This window comes from Ranitomeya imitator, chromosome 9 (genome assembly GCF_032444005.1).
Source record: "Ranitomeya imitator isolate aRanImi1 chromosome 9, aRanImi1.pri, whole genome shotgun sequence".
Lineage (NCBI taxonomy): Eukaryota > Metazoa > Chordata > Amphibia > Anura > Dendrobatidae > Ranitomeya > Ranitomeya imitator.
In genome coordinates, this window is record NC_091290.1 from 928,245 (window position 1) to 950,044 (window position 21,800).

General features: G+C 55.0%; 1 protein-coding gene across 14 annotated transcripts in view; it reads left to right on the top strand.

The window, feature by feature from the left end:
* Positions 1 to 21,800, top strand: part of PLEKHA7 (pleckstrin homology domain containing A7) — a 273,292-nt gene that overhangs the window by 147,727 nt on the left and 103,765 nt on the right. For 13 of the 14 annotated variants that reach the window (XM_069738520.1, XM_069738522.1, XM_069738523.1 and 10 more), the window contains one exon: positions 5,605 to 5,658. The exons of the other annotated variant lie outside the window; for it this stretch is intronic. In XM_069738520.1, the coding sequence (XP_069594621.1) occupies positions 5,605 to 5,658 (54 nt within the window). The remainder of the gene's footprint in view (positions 1 to 5,604; positions 5,659 to 21,800) is intronic. 14 annotated transcript variants of the gene reach the window in all.

Here is a 21,800-nt window from a genome sequence, read left to right on the forward strand (position 1 = left end):
TGTATATTTTACTCTAAAAAAAAAAAGGTTGGCAGTGTTTACAAAGTATAAACAGATATAAAGAAGACATTCACATATGTACAATACATTTACAAATAAAGAAAAGGATTAAAATTGAAAATAACACTTACAGGTCGTTCAGATCATTTCCCCTCCTGGTTGCCCATGTGCTCAGGAGAAACATAAAGATGCATGTCACATCTGTAGAGCAGCTAGACCCTGAAGCCTCCTGCTTCACACAGATATTTCCTAACCTAAAACCCAGACATCACTTAAGGGCTTAAACCTCCCCTTTACTTAAACTTAGGAAAACTATTTTTATGCCTAGCTCGCTGTAGGAATCTCGTAGAAGAAATACAAGATGATCAGAATGTGCCCCACATCATGGGGATTCTTTTAAATGTAAACCCAGAGTAATTACCTGAACCGCTTACTGAGAAATCCTCACTTTGACCTCGTTGCGTTTATTTGCTAGCGCTTTCAGTGAGTGAGAGATCTATCGATGGACCTCCGGAATTTATAATTCTTATATCGCTAGCCCGGGTTGGTGCCACTATATATCACGTTAATAGAACAAAGAGATCCATGCAGTTTGGAAGTGGCTATACCAGTTTTGGCTGGTATTGGTTGGGAGGAGGGAATGAGTAGTTTAGGGAGATTTGTCTGCTGCAGCTAAAAGCTATAAAACGTCTTCAGTGATTCTAGTGAGGGTTTTGAAATACACATGCAGGCAGAGTGCGAAGGGGGGGGGGGGTCGAACAGGCCCATAGCATGTCTGTGCTCAGCTTTAAGGGACGTAGCAGAGCTCAGTGTGCGTGATCATACAGTCAAATACCTCATGTTCCTGACAGATGGGCATACATCCAGATGGATTACAGATCTGTCTCGCAGCTAGTCCCGGGACAAAAGACTAGTGACTAGTGAAGACTGATGTCTCACTCACTTATTTCCGTGCCCAAAACCAAGGTACTCCCCCTGTGGTGACCTCACTCAGAGGCTGAATACTCCCCTTTCTTAGAGTTATCACAAGCCATTTCTATACATAACTAGCTGTATAAACGTCGTAGAAGAACACCACAATGATCATGATGCTCACCACGTCATGGGGGTTCTTTTAAGTAGAAACACTGCGTAGATATATGACCCGCTTACGGAGAAATCTGTTCCTTGCATTTCGTTGGGCTTAGATCCTAGCGATTTCAGTGAGTTATTGATTTATAACCCTTATATCTCTATCCCTGATAAATGCCATTATACATAACTTTTCAAGAGCAAAAGAGTCCCATGCGGATTGAAAGTTGCTGTACAGTTATAGCTGGTATCAGGCGGGAGGGGGGATGAGGGGTTTAGACAGAGGACTGGCTTTCCCAGCACAAAGCCATCAAAATTCCTCAGTGAAGCTTGGCACGCTGGTCTCACATTACAGCTATATTGCAGGAGGAGGGAGGAAGAGTGGCTTAGAATTCCAGGCTTGTGCTGACAGGCAGAGAAAACAGCAGCTGAGAGCTCTGTATGTGTAATTGAAGTAATCAGAATGTCTTCCTATTTCCTGACACACCACAAAGCAAATAAACAGGATGACACAATATGAGAGTGAGGGGAACTCAATACCAAAATGGGAATGCGTAAACAACAAAGGGACAAGGCAACAAAAACTCAGCACTTAGCTTATGAACGCTGCTGCTGAGCTCCACACCACAGATAACACAGCGGCAGGACTCCAAACACCAGACGTGGCTGACACCAGAGAGCTGCTCCTGCCAGGCTGGTCTCCAGGAAGGACCTGTATCACCAACAGTCAGCTGATGCATCATGTGACCTTTTACAGGATGGTGGGAGTGGTCACCACCTGCATCAGCTGACCCAGCAGCTCTGCAGTAACATCACATTGCCAGGGGGTGTTTAAAAAAGGTTTTAATGTGAGTGGAACCAGAGCTGCGACAAATCCAAAAATGGATCGTGACAATTACCGGAGAGGTATAGATGTGACGGTTATTACCGGGGACGTATGGATGTGCTGGGGTATTACCGGGGACGTATAGATGTGCGGGTTATTACCGGGGACATGTAGATGTGCGGGTTATTACCAGGGACATGTAGATGTGCGGGTTATTACCAGGGACATGTAGATGTGCGGGTTATTACCAGGGACATGTAGATGTGCGGGTTATTACCAGGGACATGTAGATGTGCGGGTTATTACCGGGGACCTGTAGATGTGCGGGTTATTACCGGGGACCTGTAGATGTGCGGGTTATTACCAGGGACATGTAGATGTGCGGGTTATTACCGGGGACATGTAGATGTGCGGGTTATTACCGGGGACCTGTAGATGTGCGGGTTATTACCGGGGACCTGTAGATGTGCGGGTTATTACCAGGGACATGTAGATGTGCGGGTTATTACCAGGGACATGTAGATGTGCGGGTTATTACCAGGGACATGTAGATGTGCGGGTTATTACCGGGGACCTGTAGATGTGCGGGTTATTACCAGGGACATGTAGATGTGCGGGTTATTACCAGGGACATGTAGATGTGCGGGTTATTACCAGGGACATGTAGATGTGCGGGTTATTACCGGGGACCTGTAGATGTGCGGGTTATTACCGGGGACCTGTAGATGTGCGGGTTATTACCAGGGACATGTAGATGTGCGGGTTATTACCAGGGACATGTAGATGTGCGGGTTATTACCAGGGACATGTAGATGTGCGGGTTATTACCGGGGACCTGTAGATGTGCGGGTTATTACTGGGGACATGTAGATGTGCGGGTTATTACCAGGGACATGTAGATGTGCGGGTTATTACCAGGGACATGTAGATGTGCGGGTTATTACCGGGGACCTGTAGATGTGCGGGTTGTTACTGAGGACGTATAGATGTGCGGGTTATTACTGGGGACATATAGATGTGCGGGTTATTACTTGGGACGTATAGATGTGTGGGTTATTACTTGGGACGTATAGATGTGCGGGTTATTTCTTGGGACGTATAGATGTGCGGGTTATTACTGGGGACATATAGATGTGCGGGTTATTACCGGGGACGTATAGATGTGCGGGTTATTACTGGGGACGTATAGATGTGCTGGTTATTACTGGGGACGTATAGATGTGCGGGTTATTACTTGGGACGTATAGATGTACGGGTTATTACCGGGGACGTATAAATGTGCGGGTTATTACCGGGGACCTGTAGATGTTCAGGTTTTTACCGGGGACATATAGATGTGCTGGTTTTTACCTGGAACCTGTAGATGTGCGGGTTATTACTGAGGACGTATAGATGTGCGGGTTATTACCGGGGACATATAGATGTGTTGGTTTTTACCGGGGACATATAGATGTGCGGGTTATTACCGGGGGAGTATAGATGTGCGGTTTATTACCGGGGACGTATAGATGTGCTGGTTTTTACCGGGGATGTATAGATGTGTGGGTTATTACCGGGGACGTATAGATGTGCTGTCATGTCGGACGCTATTCACACTAGGGCGTCCGACAGACAGCGGTAATTCCATTTACGACCACTATACGCTCAGTGGCGCCGGCGGTAATTCCATTTACGACCACTATACGCTCAGTGGCGCCGCCGGTAATTCCATTTACGACCACTATATGCTCAGTGGCGCCGGCGGTAATTCCATTTACGACCACTATACGCTCAGTGGCGCCGGCGGTAATTCCATTTACGACCACTATACGCTCAGTGGCGCCGGCTAGACTTTATCCAGGTTTCTGGGGGTTAATTTAGTTGGTAATCGGATTGAAGGTTGGGTCACGCCCACGGCCTTTAAATAGTTGCTGGACTTTGGGCGTCGCCGATTATAGCTTGTGCCTGGTGATTCCGGTCTGGAGTGGTGGTTTTGGAGTAGAAATATCGTATCTGGTGGTGTATGATCCGTTGTTATATTTCTCCTTCCTATTTGTGTTTTGTTTTGCCCTGTGCACATTATAGTGTTTTCCTGAGTGTGTTTGCGGCATGGTGCGTTTTTAGTTTTCCCTGTCTGTGCTTTCTGTGGGGGGATTGGTGTGTGGTCTCTTCACTGAGTGGAGGATGGTGGTTTCAGTTTAGGGCTGAAACAGGAGACAGGGTCAGGCCTGGCGGCCCAGACAAGCACACCATCAGTGTAATCTCTGGGAGAGGGACAGACAGGGTTTCCCCTAGTCTGAGGGATAATGTGCGGGATATTACCGGGGACGTATAGATGTGCGGGATATTACTGAGGACGTATAGATGTGCGGGTTATTACTGAGGACGTATAGATGTGTGGGTTATTTCCAGGGACGTATAGATGTGTGGGTTATTACTGGGGACGTATAGATGTGTGGGTTATTACCGGGGACGTATAGATGTGCGGGTTATTACCGGGGACATGTAGATGTGCGGGTTATTACCGGGGACATATAGATGTCCGGGTTATTACCGGGGACGTATAGATGTGCGGGTTATTACCGGGGACGTATAGATGTGCGGGTTATTACCGGGGACGTATAGATGTGCGGGTTATTACCGGGGACGTATAGATGTGCGGGTTATTACCGGGGACGTATAGATGTGCGGGTTATTACCGGGGACGTATAGATGTGCGGGTTATTACCGGGGACGTATAGATGTGCGGGTTATTACCGGGGACGTATAGATGTGCGGGTTATTACCGGGGACGTATAGATGTGTGGGTTATTACTGGGACCTGTAGGTGTGCGGGTTATTACCGGGGACCTGTAGATGTGCGGGTTATTACCGGGGACCTGTAGATGTGCGGGTTATTACCGGGGACCTGTAGATGTGCGGGTTATTACTGGAACGTATAGATGTGCGGGTTATTACCGGGGACTTATAGATGTGTGGGTTATTACCGGGGACCTGTAGATGTGCGGGTTATTACTGGGACGTATAGATGCGCGGGTTATTATCGGGGACGTATAGATGTGCGGGTTATTACCGGAGACCTATAGATGTGCGGGTTATTACCGGAGACCTATAGATGTGTGGGTTATTACCGGGGACGTATAGATATGTGGGTTATTACCGGGGACCTGTAGATGTGCGGGTTATTACTGGGATGTATAGATGTGCGGGTTATTACCGGAGACCTATAGATGTGTGGGTTATTACCGGAGACCTATAGATGTGTGGGTTATTACCGGGGACCTGTAGATGCGCGGGTTATTACTGGGATGTATAGATGTGCGGGTTATTACTGGGATGTATAGATGTGCGGGTTATTACCGGGGACATATAGATGTGCGGGTTATTACCGGGGACCTGTAGATGTGCGGGTTATTACTGGGACGTATAGATGTGCGGGTTATTACCGGGGACCTGTAGATGCGCGGGTTATTACTGGGACGTATAGATGTGCGGGTTATTACTGGGACGTATAGATGTGTGGGTTATTGCCGGGGACCTGTAGATGTGCGGGTTATTACTGGGATGTATAGATGTGCGGGTTATTACCGGGGACATATAGATGTGTGGGTTATTACCGGAGACCTATAGATGTGTGGGTTATTACCGGGGGCGTATAAAGCCGCTGGTGGTATATAGGGGCCGCGCGCTCTCCCGCCCCTTCTAACCTCTGTCTCTTCTCTCTGGAGGCCGATGACACCTATATGCAGCTGAAGAAGGAGCTGGAGTACTTGGACCTGAAGGTAACATCATCTTTACCTGAGCGCTTGTTATGGAGGGTGAGGGCAATAGTTGGGGTGAACTGTAAGGCCACCGGGGCCATCAGGTCCATGTGGACAGGTTTTTCTGGCAGTGAAGATGGCGCCTCCTGCTGGTGTCTGAGGGTTTCACTCTGGCTCTCTTTTGATTTGGCGCAGATAAAGTATAATGAGCCTCTGATCAACTTGGTTCACAGTGTTCTCCGGAACTCCACGCCGGGGTACCGCACGAGCATCAACGTAAGCGCCTCTCGCTCTGCGCACATCTCATGGCTTTGCGCGTGCGGCAGTGGTCACATTGGTGCTTCTTCACAGGTTTCTTTGTCATCATTGAGTTTTGCTTGCTGATGCTTGTAGTCCGCCTGTTGATGATTTGATTACAGCTCTGTGTCCAGCATGGAGACGCAGCCGTGCTACGCGGGCGCATGCGTTTCGTGTCTCTGGTCAGTGGAGGCCTTTTATGCTTTTATTTTTTTACTATTTCCCTTGTAAATTTCTAATAGTTTTCCTGCAATTTCAGCAGCAAAACTGCTGAATAAAGCTGAGACCCCGGACCCCCGCCACACACACTTGAGGAAAATCGGAGCATGGCTGCTGGGGTGAGCGCACCGCAACCAGAAGGGCTGGGAGTGAGCAGAGCCTTAACGGAGGCCTGTCACAGGCGCCTGCTGTGCGATCTGCTGGCAGCGGGATGTGGGGCACCGATACCACCCACGTGTCAGTACCGGGCTGACGGCTGTGGTTATCAGCAGATCATCACTGAGGACCGGTTCTCTTCTGCCAGGTCGTCCTCCATATTCATCAACTCTGTCTAACCCAAGCATTGTTTGGCAGCTTTTTGCCTATGCACAGCGTAGACAGCTGTCAATCAATGCTGAGGGTAGGTTTATATAGAGGGATGGGGCCGGGCTATAGAGAGTTGTGATGGCGGAGCAATACAGATGTAAACAGTCAGAGAACAGGTAGCTCTCCAGCACAAGAAGTGACAGCACACTGAGATCTGAATCTCTTCTCCCGCCCCGGCCTGCTCTCCAGATCTCTGCTCCCGCACCGGCCTGCTCTCGGGATCTTTTCTCCCGCCCCGGCCTGCTCTCCAGATCTCTGCTCCCGCACCGGCCTGCTCTCGGGATCTTTTCTCCCGCCCCGGCCTGCTCTCGGGATCTCTTCTCCCGCCCCGGCCTGCTCTCGGGATCTCTTCTCCCGCCCCGGCCTGCTCTCCAGATCTCTGCTCCCGCACCGGCCTGCTCTCGGGATCTTTTCTCCCGCCCCGGCCTGCTCTCGGGATCTCTTCTCCTGCCCCGGCCTGCTCTCGGGATCTCTTCTCCTGCCCCGGCCTGCTCTCGGGATCTCTTCTCCCACACCGGCCTGCTCTCCAGATCTCTGCTCCCGCACCGGCCTGCTCTCGGGATCTCTTCTCCCGCCCCGGCCTGCTCTCGGGATCTCTTCTCCCGCCCCGGCCTGCTCTCGGGATCTCTTCTCCCGCCCCGGCCTGCTCTCGGGATCTCTTCTCCCGCCCCGGCCTGCTCTCGGGATCTCTTCTCCCGCCCCGACCTGCTCTCGGGATCTCTTCTCCCGCCCCGACCTGCTCTCGGGATCTCTTCTCCCGCACCGGCCTGCTCTCGGGATCTCTTCTCCCGCACCGGCCTGCTCTCGGGATCTCTTCTCCCGCACCGGCCTGCTCTCGGGATCTCTTCTCCCGCACCGGCCTGCTCTCGGGATCTTTTCTCCCGCCCCGGCCTGCTCTCCAGATCTCTGCTCCCGCACCGGCCTGCTCTCCAGATCTCTGCTCCCGCACCGGCCTGCTCTCGGGATCTTTTCTCCCGCCCCGGCCTGCTCTCGGGATCTCTTCTCCTGCCCCGGCCTGCTCTCGGGATCTCTTCTCCTGCCCCGGCCTGCTCTCGGGATCTCTTCTCCCACACCGGCCTGCTCTCCAGATCTCTGCTCCCGCACCGGCCTGCTCTCGGGATCTTTTCTCCCGCCCCGGCCTGCTCTCGGGATCTCTTCTCCCGCCCCGGCCTGCTCTCGGGATCTCTTCTCCCGCACCGGCCTGCTCTCGGGATCTTTTCTCCCGCCCCGGCCTGCTCTCCAGATCTCTGCTCCCGCACCGGCCTGCTCTCGGGATCTTTTCTCCCGCCCCGGCCTGCTCTCGGGATCTCTTCTCCCGCCCCGGCCTGCTCTCGGGATCTCTTCTCCCGCCCCGGCCTGCTCTCCAGATCTCTGCTCCCGCACCGGCCTGCTCTCGGGATCTTTTCTCCCGCCCCGGCCTGCTCTCGGGATCTCTTCTCCTGCCCCGGCCTGCTCTCGGGATCTCTTCTCCTGCCCCGGCCTGCTCTCGGGATCTCTTCTCCCACACCGGCCTGCTCTCCAGATCTCTGCTCCCGCACCGGCCTGCTCTCGGGATCTTTTCTCCCGCCCCGGCCTGCTCTCGGGATCTCTTCTCCCGCCCCGGCCTGCTCTCGGGATCTCTTCTCCCGCCCCGGCCTGCTCTCGGGATCTCTTCTCCCGCCCCGGCCTGCTCTCGGGATCTCTTCTCCCGCCCCGACCTGCTCTCGGGATCTCTTCTCCCGCCCCGACCTGCTCTCGGGATCTCTTCTCCCGCACCGGCCTGCTCTCGGGATCTCTTCTCCCGCACCGGCCTGCTCTCGGGATCTCTTCTCCCGCACCGGCCTGCTCTCGGGATCTCTTCTCCCGCACCGGCCTGCTCTCGGGATCTCTTCTCCCGCACCGGCCTGCTCTCGGGATCTCTTCTCCCGCACCGGCCTGCTCTCGGGATCTCTTCTCCCGCACCGGCCTGCTCTCGGGATCTCTTCTCCCGCACCGGCCTGCCCTTGGGGTCTCTGCCCCTTCACCATCCTGCCCTCGGGGTCTATGCCCTCGCACCATGCTGTTCTTGGGGTCTCTGCCCCTGTACTGGGCTTCTCTCAGATGGGACATCAAAAACCTTAGAGGGATTGTACAGAATTATGGCCTCATCTCCACAAATGGTGTCAATATAATCCTCTGCCGCAAGCTTTCAGGACATTCTGGGAGTTATGGTTCAGCTGCAGAGCCGTCATTACTGATCGTTGAGGTTTTATGGTCAGATGCTGCTTTGCTTGTGTCAGCACAGACGTCCGTCAGCTCCGGTGTCACCTTGTCATCTGGACATCTTATATACGAGAATATAGCGGTACATTACTATGTGAGCAGCGGAATCTTGCTCCTCACACTGTGACACGTCACCTTCAACTGAATGTGAAAAACTTTAGAAATGTTGACAGTTGTGAAACGTCAGCTGCGCGGACCCCATTCTCTGCACGTAGGCATTACGCGCTCCCCGTTCCCTACCTGTTGGCATTACGCGCTCCCCGTTCCCTACCTGTTGGCATTACGCGCTCCCCGTTCCCTACCTGTTGGCATTACGCGCTCCCCGTTCCCTACCTGTTGGCATTACGCGCTCCCCGTTCCCTACCTGTTGGCATTACGCGCTCCCCGTTCCCTTCCTGTAGGCATTATGCGCTCCCCGTTCCCTATGCGTAGGCATTATGCGCTCCCCGTTCCCTACCTGTTGGCATTACGCGCTCCCTGTTCCCTACCTGTAGGCATTACGCGCTCCCTGTTCCCTACCTGTTGGCATTACGCACTCCCTGTTCCCTACCTGTTGGCATTACGCGCTCCCCGTTCCCTTCCTGTAGGCATTATGCGCTCCCCATTCCCTTCCTGTAGGCATTATGCGCTCCCCGTTCCCTACCTGTTGGCATTACGCGCTCCCTGTTCCCTACCTGTAGGCATTACGCGCTCCCTGTTCCCTACCTGTTGGCATTACGCGCTCCCCGTTCCCTACCTGTTGGCATTACGCGCTCCCTGTTCCCTACCTGTTGGCATTATGCGCTCCCCGTTCCCTATGTGTAGGCATTACGCGCTCCCCGTTCCCTATGTGTAGGCATTACGCGCTCCCCGTTCCCTATGTGTAGGCATTACGCGCTCCCTGTTCCCTACCTGTTGGCATTACGCGCTCCCCGTTCCCTATGTGTAGGCATCACGCGCTCCCTGTTCCCTGTGTGTTGGCATTACGTGCTCCCTGTTCCCTACCTGTTGGCATTACGCGCTCCCCGTTCCCTACCTGTTGGCATTACGCGCTCCCCGTTCCCTATGTGTAGGCATCACGCGCTCCCCATTCCCTACCTGTTGGCATTATGCGCTCCCTGTTCCCTACCTGTTGGCATTACGCGCTCCCCGTTCCCTACCTGTTGGCATTACGCGCTCCCCGTTCCCTATGTGTAGGCATCACGCGCTCCCTGTTCCCTGTGTGTAGGCATTACGTGCTCCCTGTTCCCTACCTGTTGGCATTACGCGCTCCCCGTTCCCTACCTGTTGGCATTATGCGCTCCCTGTTCCCTACCTGTTGGCATCACGCACTCCCCGTTCCCTACCTGTTGGCATCACGCGCTCCCCGTTCCCTATGTGTAGGCATTATGCGCTCCCCATTCCCTACCTGTTGGCATTATGCGCTCCCTGTTCCCTACCTGTTGGCATTATGCGCTCCCTGTTCCCTACCTGTTGGCATCACGCACTCCCCGTTCCCTACCTGTTGGCATCACGCGCTCCCCGTTCCCTATGTGTAGGCATTATGCGCTCCCCATTCCCTACCTGTTGGCATTATGCGCTCCCTGTTCCCTACCTGTTGGCATTATGCGCTCCCTGTTCCCTACCTGTTGGCATTATGCGCTCCCCGTTCCCTACCTGTTGGCATTATGCGCTCCCCGTTCCCTATGTGTAGGCATTACGCGCTCCCTGTTCCCTGTGTGTAGTCATTACGCGCTCCCTGTTCCCTGTGTGTAGTCATTACGCGCTCCCTGTTCCCTGTGTGTAGGCATTACGTGGTCCCAGTTCCCTGTGTGTAGGCATTACGTGTTCCCCGTTCCCTGTGTGTAGGCATTACACGCTCCCCGTTCCCTACCTGTAGGCATCACGCGCTCCCTGTTCCCTGTGTGTAGGCATTACGTGCTCCCTGTTCCCTGTGTGTAGGCATTACGTGCTCCCCGTTCCCTGTGTGTAGGCATTACGCGCTCCCCGTTCCCTATGTGTAGGCATTACGCGCTCCCAGTTCCCTGTGTGTAGGCATTACGCGCTCCCCGTTCCCTGTGTGTAGGCATTACGCGCTCCCCGTTCCCTACCTGTAGGCATCACGCGCTCCCCGTTCCCTGTGTAGGCATTACGTGCTCCCTGTTCCCTACCTGTTGGCATTACGCGCTCCCCGTTCCCTGTGTGTAGGCATTACGCGCTCCCCGTTCCCTACCTGTAGGCATCACGCGCTCCCCGTTCCCTGTGTGTAGGCATTACGTGCTCCCTGTTCTCTACCTGTTGGCATTACGCGCTCCCCGTTCCCTGTGTGTAGGCATTACGTGCTCCCTGTTCCCTACCTGTTGGCATTACGCGCTCCCCGTTCCCTGTGTGTAGGCATTACGTGCTCCCTGTTCTCTACCTGTTGGCATTACGCGCTCCCCGTTCCCTGTGTGTAGGCATTACGTGCTCCCTGTTCCCTACCTGTTGGCATTACGCGCTCCCCGTTCCCTGTGTGTAGGCATTACGTGCTCCCTGTTCCCTACCTGTTGGCATTACGCGCTCCCCGTTCCCTGTGTGTAGGCATTACGTGCTCCCTGTTCTCTACCTGTTGGCATTACGCGCTCCCCGTTCCCTGTGTGTAGGCATTACGTGCTCCCTGTTCTCTACCTGTTGGCATTATGCGCTCCCCGTTCCCTATGTGTAGGCATTACGTGCTCCCTGTTCCCTACCTGTAGGCATTACGCGCTCCCCGTTCCCTACCTGTAGGCATTACGCGCTCCCCGTTCCCTATGTGTAGGCATCACGCGCTCCCCATTCCCTACCTGTTGGCATTATGCGCTCCCCGTTCCCTACCTGTTGGCATTACGCGCTCCCTGTTCCCTACCTGTTGGCATTACGCGCTCCCCGTTCCCTACCTGTTGGCATTATGCGCTCCCTATTCCCTACCTGTTGGCATTACGCGCTCCCCGTTCCCTATGTGTAGGCATCACGCGCTCCCCATTCCCTACCTGTTGGCATTATGCGCTCCCTGTTCCCTACCTGTTGGCATTACGCGCTCCCCGTTCCCTACCTGTTGGCATTACGCGCTCCCCGTTCCCTATGTGTAGGCATCACGCGCTCCCCGTTCCCTATGTGTAGGCATCACGTGCTCCCCATTCCCTATGTGTAGGCATTACGCCCTCCCTGTTCCCTACCTGTTGGCATTACGCGCTCCCCGTTCCCTACCTGTTGGCATTACGCGCTCCCCATTCCCTATGTGTAGGCATCACGCGCTCCCTGTTCCCTGTGTGTAGGCATTACGTGCTCCCCGTTCCCTGTGTGTAGGCATCACGTGCTCCCCGTTCCCTATGTGTAGGCATTACGCCCTCCCTGTTCCCTATCTGTTGGCATTACGCGCTCCCCGTTCCCTACCTGTTGGCATCACGCGCTCCCCATTCCCTACCTGTTGGCATTATGCGCTCCCTGTTCCCTACCTGTTGGCATTATGCGCTCCCTGTTCCCTACCTGTTGGCATTACGCGCTCCCCGTTCCCTATGTGTAGGCATTACGCGCTCCCCGTTCCCTATGTGTAGGCATTACGCGCTTCCCGTTCCCTATGTGTAGGCATTACGCGCTCCCTGTTCCCTACCTGTTGGCATTACGCGCTCCCCGTTCCCTATGTGTAGGCATCACGCGCTCCCTGTTCCCTGTGTGTAGGCATTACGTGCTCCCTGTTCCCTACCTGTTGGCATTACGCGCTCCCCGTTCCCTACCTGTTGGCATTACGCGCTCCCCGTTCCCTATGTGTAGGCATCACGCGCTCCCCATTCCCTACCTGTTGGCATTATGCGCTCCCTGTTCCCTACCTGTTGGCATTACGCGCTCCCCGTTCCCTACCTGTTGGCATTACGCGCTCCCCGTTCCCTGTGTGTAGGCATCACGCGCTCCCTGTTCCCTGTGTGTTGGCATTACGTGCTCCCTGTTCCCTGTGTGTAGGCATTACGTGCTCCCTGTTCCCTACCTGTTGGCATTACGCGCTCCCCGTTCCCTACCTGTTGGCATTACGCGCTCCCCGTTCCCTATGTGTAGGCATCACGCGCTCCCCATTCCCTACCTGTTGGCATTATGCGCTCCCTGTTCCCTACCTGTTGGCATCACGCACTCCCCGTTCCCTACCTGTTGGCATCACGCGCTCCCCGTTCCCTATGTGTAGGCATTATGCGCTCCCTGTTCCCTACCTGTTGGCATCACGCACTCCCCGTTCCCTACCTGTTGGCATCACGCGCTCCCCGTTCCCTACCTGTTGGCATTATGCGCTCCCTGTTCCCTACCTGTTGGCATTATGCGCTCCCTGTTCCCTACCTGTTTGCATTATGCGCTCCCCGTTCCCTATGTGTAGGCATCACGTGCTCCCTGTTCCCTGTGTGTAGGCATTACGCGCTCCCTGTTCCCTGTGTGTAGTCATTACGCGCTCCCCGTTCCCTACCTGTTGGCATCACGAGCTCCCTGTTCCCTGTGTGTAGGCATCACGCGCTCCCTGTTCCCTGTGTGTAGGCATCACGCGCTCCCTGTTCCCTGTGTGTAGGCATTACGTGGTCCCAGTTCCCTGTGTGTAGGCATTACGTGTTCCCCGTTCCCTGTGTGTAGGCATTACACGCTCCCCGTTCCCTACCTGTAGGCATCACGCGCTCCCTGTTCCCTGTGTGTAGGCATTACGTGCTCCCTGTTCCCTGTGTGTAGGCATTACGTGCTCTCCGTTCCCTGTGTGTAGGCATTACGCGCTCCCTGTTCCCTATGTGTAGGCATCACGCGTTCCCTGTGTGTAGGCATTACGCGCTCCCTGTTCCCTGTGTGTAGGCATTACGTGCTCCCTGTTCCCTGTGTGTAGGCATTACGCGCTCCCTGTTCCCTGTGTGTAGGCATCACGTGCTCCCTGTTCCCTGTGTGTAGGCATTACGCGCTCCCTGTTCCCTGTGTGTAGGCATTACGCGCTCCCCGTTCCCTGTGTGTAGGCATTACGTGCTCCCAGTTCCCTGTGTGTAGGCATTACGTGCTCCCCGTTCCCTATTTGTAGGCATTACGTGCTCCCAGTTCCCTGTGTGTAGGCATTACGCGCTCCCCGTTCCCTGTGTGTAGGCATTACACGCTCCCTGTTCCCTACCTGTAGGCATCACGCGCTCCCCGTTCCCTATATGTAGGCATTACCCGCTCCCCGTTCCCTGTGTGTAGGCATCACGTGCTCCCTGTTCTCTGTGTGTAGGCATCACGTGCTCCCTGTTCTCTGTGTGTAGGCATCACGTGCTCCCTGTTCTCTGTGTGTAGGCATCACGCGCTCCCTGTTCCCTGTGTGTAGGCATCACGTGCTCCCTGTTCCCTGTGTGTAGGCATCACGCGCTCCCCGTTCCCTATTTGTAGGCATCACGTGCTCCCTGTTCCCTGTGTGTAGGCATCACGTGCTCCCTGTTCCCTGTGTGTAGGCATCACGCGCTCCCCGTTCCCTATTTGTAGGCATCACGCGCTCCCTGTTCCCTGTGTGTAGGCATCACGTGCTCCCTGTTCCCTGTGTGTAGGCATCACGCGCTCCCCGTTCCCTATTTGTAGGCATCACGTGCTCCCCGTTCCCTGTGTGTAGGCATCACGTGCTCCCCGTTCCCTGTGTGTAGGCATCACGCGTTCCCTGTTCCCTGTGTGTAGGCATCACGCGCTCCCCGTTCCCTATTTGTAGGCATCACGTGCTCCCCGTTCCCTGTGTGTAGGCATCACGCGCTCCCCGTTCCCTGTGTGTAGGCATCACGCGCTCCCCGTTCCCTACCTGTTGGCATCACGCGCTCCCCGTTCCTTACCTGTTGGCATTACACGCTCCCCGTTCCCTATGTGTAGGCATTACGCGCTCCCCGTTCCCGACCTGTTGGTATCACGAGATCCCTGTTCCCTACCTGTTGGCATCACGCGCTCCCCGTTCCCTACCTGTTGGCATTACGCGCTCCCCGTTCCCTACCTGTTGGCATTATGCGCTCCCCGTTCCCTACCTGTTGGCATTACGCGCTCCCCGTTCCCTATGTGTAGGCATTACGCGCTCCCCGTTCCCTACCTGTTGGCATTATGCGCTCCCCGTTCCCTACCTGTTGGCATTACGCGCTCCCCGTTCCCTACCTGTTGGCATTATGCGCTCCCCGTTCCCTACCTGTTGGCATTACGCGCTCCCTGTTCCCTGTGTGTAGGCATCACGTGCTCCCTGTTCCCTGTGTGTAGGCATTACGCGCTCCCCGTTCCCTACCTGTAGGCATTACGTGCTCCCCGTTCCCTACCTGTTGGCATTATGCGCTCCCCGTTCCCTACCTGTTGGCATTACACGCTCCCTGTTCCCTGTGTGTAGGCATTACGCGCTCCCCGTTCCCTACTTGTTGGCTTTACACGCTCCCCGTTCCCTATGTGTAGGCATTACGCGCTCCCCGTTCCCTACCTGTTGGCATTACACGCTCCCTGTTCCCTGTGTGTAGGCATTGCTGTGTGTAGGCATTACGTGCTCCCCGTTCCCTACCTGTTGGTATCACGCGCTCCCCGTTCCCTACCTGTTGGCATTACACGCTCCCTGTTCCCTGTGTGTAGGCATTACGCACTCCCTGTTCCCTGTGTGTAGGCATCACGCGCTCCCAGTTCCCTGTGTGTAGGCATTACGTGCTCCCAGTTCCCTGTGTGTAGGCATCACGTGCTCCCCGTTCCCTACCTGTAGGCATTACACGCTCCCTGTTCCCTACCTGTTGGCATTATGAGCTCCCTGTTCCCTGTGTGTAGGCATTACGCGCTCCCTGTTCCCTGTGTGTAGGCATTACGCGCTCCCCGTTCCCTATGTGTAGGCATTACGCGCTCCCCGTTCCCTGTGTGTAGGCATTACGTGCTCCCCGTTCCCTACCTGTTGGCATCACGCGCTCCCCGTTCCCTACCTGTTGGCATTACACGCTCCCCGTTCCCTATGTGTAGGTATTACGGGCTCCCCGTTCCCTATGTGTATGCATTACGTGCTCCCCGTTCCCTTCCTGTTGGCGTCACGCGCTCCCCGTTCCCTACCTGTTGGCATTACGCGCTCCCAGTTCCCTGTGTGTAGGCATTACGCGCTCCCAGTTCCCTGTGTGTAGGCATTACGTGTTCCCTACCTGTTGGCATTACACGCTCCCCGTTCCCTGTGTGTAGGCATTACGCGCTCCCCGTTCCCTGTGTGTAGGCATCACGTGCTCCCTGTTCACTGTGTAGGCATCACGCGCTCCCCGTTCCCTACCTGTTGGCATTACACGCTCCCCGTTCCCTGTGTGTAGGCATTACGCGCTCCCCGTTCCCTATGTGTAGGCATTACGTGCTCCCCGTTCCCTACCTGTTGGCATCACGCGCTCCCCGTTCCCTACCTGTTGGCATCACTTGCTCCCCGTTCCCTACCTGTTGGCATCACTTGCTCCACGTTCCCTACCTGTTGGCATCACGTGCTCCCCGTTCCCTACCTGTTGGCATTACGCGCTCCCAGTTCCCTGTGTGTAGTCATTACGCGCTCCCAGTTCCCTGTGTGTAGGCATTACGCACTCCCTGTTCCCTGTGTGTAGGCATCACGCGCTCCCCGTTCCCTACCTGTAGGCATCACGCGCTCCCTGTTCCCTACCAGTAGGCATCACGCGCTCCCCGTTCCCTACCTGTAGGCATCACGCGCTCCCTGTTCCCTACCAGTAGGCATCACGCGCTCCCCGTTCCCTACCTGTAGGCATTACGTGCTCCCTGTTCCCTACCTGTTGACATCACGCGCTCCCCGTTCCCTACCTGTAGGCATTACACGCTCCCCGTTCCCTACCTGTAGGCATTACGCGCTCCCCGTTCCCTACCTGTTGGCATCACGCGCTCCCCGTTCCCTACCTGTAGGCATTACGTGCTCCCTGTTCCCTACCTGTTGGCATTACGCGCTCCCCGTTCCCTACCTGTAGGCATTACACGCTCCCCGTTCCCTATGTGTAGGCATTACGTGCTCCCTGTTCCCTACCTGTTGACATCACGCGCTCCCCGTTCCCTACCTGTAGGCATTACGCGCTCCCCGTTCCCTACCTGTTGGCATCACGCGCTCCCCGTTCCCTACCTGTTGGCATCACGCGCTCCCCGTTCCCTACCTGTTGGCATCACGCGCTCCCCGTTCCCTGTGTGTAGGCATTATGTGCTCCCTGTTCCCTGTGTGTAGGCATTACGTGCTCCCCGTTCCCTGTGTGTAGGCATCACGTGCTCCCCGTTCCCTATTTGTAGGCATCACGTGCTCCCTGTTCCCTGTGTGTAGGCATCACGCGCTCCCCGTTCCCTATTTGTAGGCATCACGTGCTCCCTGTTCCCTGTGTGTAGGCATTACGTGCTCCCCGTTCCCTGTGTGTAGGCATCACGTGCTCCCCGTTCCCTACCTGTTGGCATCACGCGCACCCCGTTCCCTACCTGTTGGCATTACACGCTCCCCGTTCCCTACCTGTAGGCATCACGCGCTCCCCGTTCCCTACCTGTTGGCATTACACGCTCCCCGTTCCCTACCTGTAGGCATTACGCGCTCCCCGTTCCCTACCTGTTGGCATTATGCGCTCCCCGTTCCCTACCTGTTGGCATTACGCGCTCCCTGTTCCCTGTGTGTTGGCATTACGCGCTCCCCGTTTCCTACCTGTAGGCATTACGTGCTCCCCGTTCCCTACCTGTTGGCATTATGCGCTCCCCGTTCCCTACCTGTTGGCATTACACGCTCCCTGTTCCCTGTGTGGAGGCATTACGCGCTCCCCGTTCCCTACTTGTTGGCTTTACACGCTCCCCGTTCCCTATGTGTAGGCATTACGCGCTCCCCGTTCCCTACCTGTTGGCATTACACGCTCCCTGTTCCCTGTGTGTAGGCATTGCTGTGTGTAGGCATTACGTGCTCCCCGTTCCCTGTGTGTAGGCATCACGCGCTCCCTGTTCCCTGTGTGTAGGCATTACGTGCTCCCCGTTCCCTACCTGTTGGTATCACGCGCTCCCCGTTCCCTACCTGTTGGCATTACACGCTCCCTGTCCCCTGTGTGTAGGCATTACGCACTCCCTGTTCCCTGTGTGTAGGCATTACGTGCTCCCAGTTCCCTGTGTGTAGGCATTACGCGCTCCCTGTTCCCTGTGTGTAGGCATTACGCACTCCCTGTTCCCTGTGTGTAGGCATTACGTGCTCCCAGTTCCCTGTGTGTAGGCATTACGTGCTCCCAGTTCCCTGTGTGTAGGCATTACACGCTCCCTGTTCCCTACCTGTTGGCATTATGCGCTCCCTGTTCCCTGTGTGTAGGCATTACGCGCTCCCTGTTCCCTGTGTGTAGGCATTACGCGCTCCCTGTTCCCTACCTGTTGGCATTATGCGCTCCCTGTTCCCTGTGTGTAGGCATCACGAGCTCCCTGTTCCCTGTGTGTAGGCATTACGCGTTCCCTGTGTGTAGGCATCACGAGCTCCCTGTTCCCTGTGTGTAGGCATCACGAGCTCCCTGTTCCCTGTGTGTAGGCATCACGCGCTTCCTGTTCCCTGTGTGTAGGCATCACGCGCTCCCTGTTCCCTGTGTGTAGGCATCACGTGCTCCCTGTTCCCTGTGTGTAGGCATCACGCGCTCCCCGTTCCCTATGTGTAGGCATTACGTGCTCCCCGTTCCCTACCTGTTGGCATCACGCGCTCCCCGTTCCCTACCTGTTGGCATTACACGCTCCCCGTTCCCTATGTGTAGGCATTACGCGCTCCCAGTTCCCTGTGTGTAGGCATTACGTGCTCCCTGTTCCCTACCTGTTGGTATCACGCGCTCCCCGTTCCCTAACTGTTGGCATTACACGCTCCCCGTTCCCTATGTGTAGGCATTACGCGCTCCCTGTGTGTAGGCATAACGCACTTCCCTGTTCCCTACCTGTTTTCATTACACGCTCCCTGTTCCCTGTGTGTAGGCATCACGTGCTCCCTGTTCCCTGTGTGTAGGCATTACGCGCTCCCCGTTCCCTGTGTGTAGGCATCACGTGCTCCCTGATCCCTGTGTGTAGGCATCACGTGCTCCCCGTTCCCTGTGTGTAGGCATCACGCGCTCCCCGTTCCCTGTGTGTAGGCATCACGTGCTCCCTGATCCCTGTGTGTAGGCATCACGCTCTCCCCGTTCCGTGTGTAGGCATTACGCGCTCCCCGTTCCCTATGTGTAGGCATTACGTGCTCCCAGTTCCCTATGTATAGGCATTACGTGCTCCCCGTTCCCTACCTGTTGGCATCACGCGCTCCCCGTTCCCTACCTGTTGGCATCACGTGCTCCCCGTTCCTTACCTGTTGGCATTACGCGCTCCCAGTTCCCTGTGTGTAGGCATTACGCGCTCCCCGTTCCCTACCTGTTGGCATCACGTGCTCCCCGTTCCCTACCTGTTGGCATCACGTTCTCCCCGTTCCCTACCTGTAGGCATTACGCGCTCTCCGTTCCCTACCTGTTGGCATCACGTGCTCCCCGTTCCCTACCTGTAGGCATTACGCGCTCCCCGTTCCCTACCTGTAGGCATTACGCGCTTTCCGTTCCCTACCTGTTGGCATCACGCGCTTTCCGTTCCCTACCTGTTGGCATGACGTGCTCCCCGTTCCCTACCTGTTGGCATTACGCACTCCCTGTTCCCTGTGTGTAGGCATCACGCGCTCCCCGTTCCCTACCAGTAGGCATCACGCGCTCCCTGTTCCCTACCAGTAGGCATCACGCGCTCCCCGTTCCCTACCTGTAGGCATTACACGCTCCCCGTTCCCTATGTGTAGGCATTACGTGCTCCCCGTTCCCTGTGTGTAGGCATTACGCGCTCCCCGTTCCTTACCTGTTGGCATCACGCACTCCCCGTTCCCTACCTGTTGGCATTACACGCTCCCCGTTCCCTATGTGTAGGCATTACGTGCTCCCTGTTCCCTACCTGTTGGCATTACGCGCTCCCCGTTCCCTACCTGTTGGCATCACGCGCTCCCCGTTCCCTACCTGTTGGCATCACGCGCTCCCCGTTCCCTACCTGTTGGCATCACGCGCTCCCCGTTCCCTACCTGTTGGCATCACGCGCTCCCCGTTCCCTACCTGTTGGCATCACGCGCTCCCCGTTCCCTGTGTGTAGGCATTATGTGCTCCCTGTTCTCTACCTGTTGGCATCACGCGCTCCCAGTTCCCTGTGTAGGCATCACGCGCTCCCCGTTCCCTACCTGTAGGCATTACCCGCTCCCCGTTCCCTATGTGTAGGCATTACGTGCTCCCCGTTCCCTGTGTGTAGGCATTACGCGCTCCCCGTTCCCTACCTGTTGGCATCACGCGCTCCCCGTTCCCTACCTGTTGGCATCACGCGCTCCCCGTTCCCTGTGTGTAGGCATTATGCGCTCCCTGTTCTCTACCTGTTGGCATCACGCGCTCCCAGTTCCCTACCTGTAGGCATTACGCGCTCCCCGTTCCCTACCTGTAGGCATTACGTGCTCCCCGTTCCCTATGTGTAGGCATTACGTGCTCCCCGTTCCCTACCTGTAGGCATTACCCGCTCCTCGTTCCCTATGTGTAGGCATTACGTGCTCCCCGTTCCCTGTGTAGGCATTACGTGCTCCCCGTTCCCTACCTGTAGGCATTACGCGCTGTCACGATTCCCCTGACCGCTGTCAACACTGGGTCAGGATTCCCACCGTGACCGTCACCCCTACGTCACGGATTGAGGTGACTTCAGGCCAACAGACGGCTATCACATGTGCAGGGGACTTATCTTAGTTATCCCTCCACTCCACGATGTGATGAAAAACCACACACAAGGCTGTTGACCTCTTGCTTACAGCAGGGGCTTATTCTAGGTATCCCACTGCTTTCAATATACCACAAACTGCAGGGATTTATGTATATCCCGCTTACAGTTCCACTTAACCCTTACAGCTCTCTGGCGCCCCCTTACTTTCAGGTCAGATTAGGTACTGCACCCTGGGTAATTAGTCGCCAGGAAGGCTGCCTGCTATGTACTGGCTATTGGGCACGCTGCAGCGACGCGGTAAACTACTCCCACTCAGGCAGGAACAATAATTATCAAACCCGCAGTTGCTTCAGCATAATCCAACAGTCAGCGCACTTTCGCTGCCACCAGCTTCGATTAAACGGGTCCGAAGCTAACCCAACTCAACAGTAACAGTAGCGTTTTTCACTTCAGAAGACTTAGGGTACGGTTTTTAGAGCATGGAGAAGAACTAACATATAATAGTATATCCCATTAAAAATAATTAGGCAGTGCTTTATCAAAAATAGTTTATAAAGATGTTACAAATGAGACAATTGCAAATATGTACATGGGTAATTATAACATAAAGGGAATAAATGAGAAAAGCAACACTCACATGTTTAAAGCATGACAGGCATCCAGGCTAGTGGAGTTTTTCCATATGTCCCAGCTCATTTGGACGTGCTGCTGGCTTCAGAAAACAAGCAGTCCAGAAGGAGAAATCAGCAGAAGAGACAGCTTGGGAGCCTGCCACAAACTTAATACCTTAAGGCTTTGACATCACAGAAGGGCTGGCTTATCCAGACCCTCCTCTCTCTACATTCTGAGTAAACTTTAAACTATTTCCTCTGATTTCTATAACTTCACTACAAAACATGTCAGAGTCCTAACATACTCATAATTCATCTCGGATTAACGTGAGCATTCTAATGAGATCAAATATGTCCTATCTGGGATACATTTTTCCAGAGAAAACCCTACTTCTTTACCAGATGGAGTTAGAAACCCGAGTTTCATGGGATGTGTAGATACACCGAGTGAGACTACGAATATATATTTTCATGTTCCTAGCTTAAATTGTTTGCCTAATATCTAACAAAAACTAAACAAAGAATCTTTCATGGATTCTTGAAGTTTTTACTTCCCTGTTAGCTGAACAAGAGCTTACACAGGAAATGCCAGTTGTAAATTCCATGCGGCAATAAAACCTCTCTTCCCCCATACTCTCAGAGAAGGAAAGCCAGGAATTTGCAGCTACAAACTGTTACTCCAAGAAGGGGGGCTTAGCCCATGCAGGCTAGCAAGAGAACTACTTATGATATTTCATACCATATCGTGACACGCGCTCC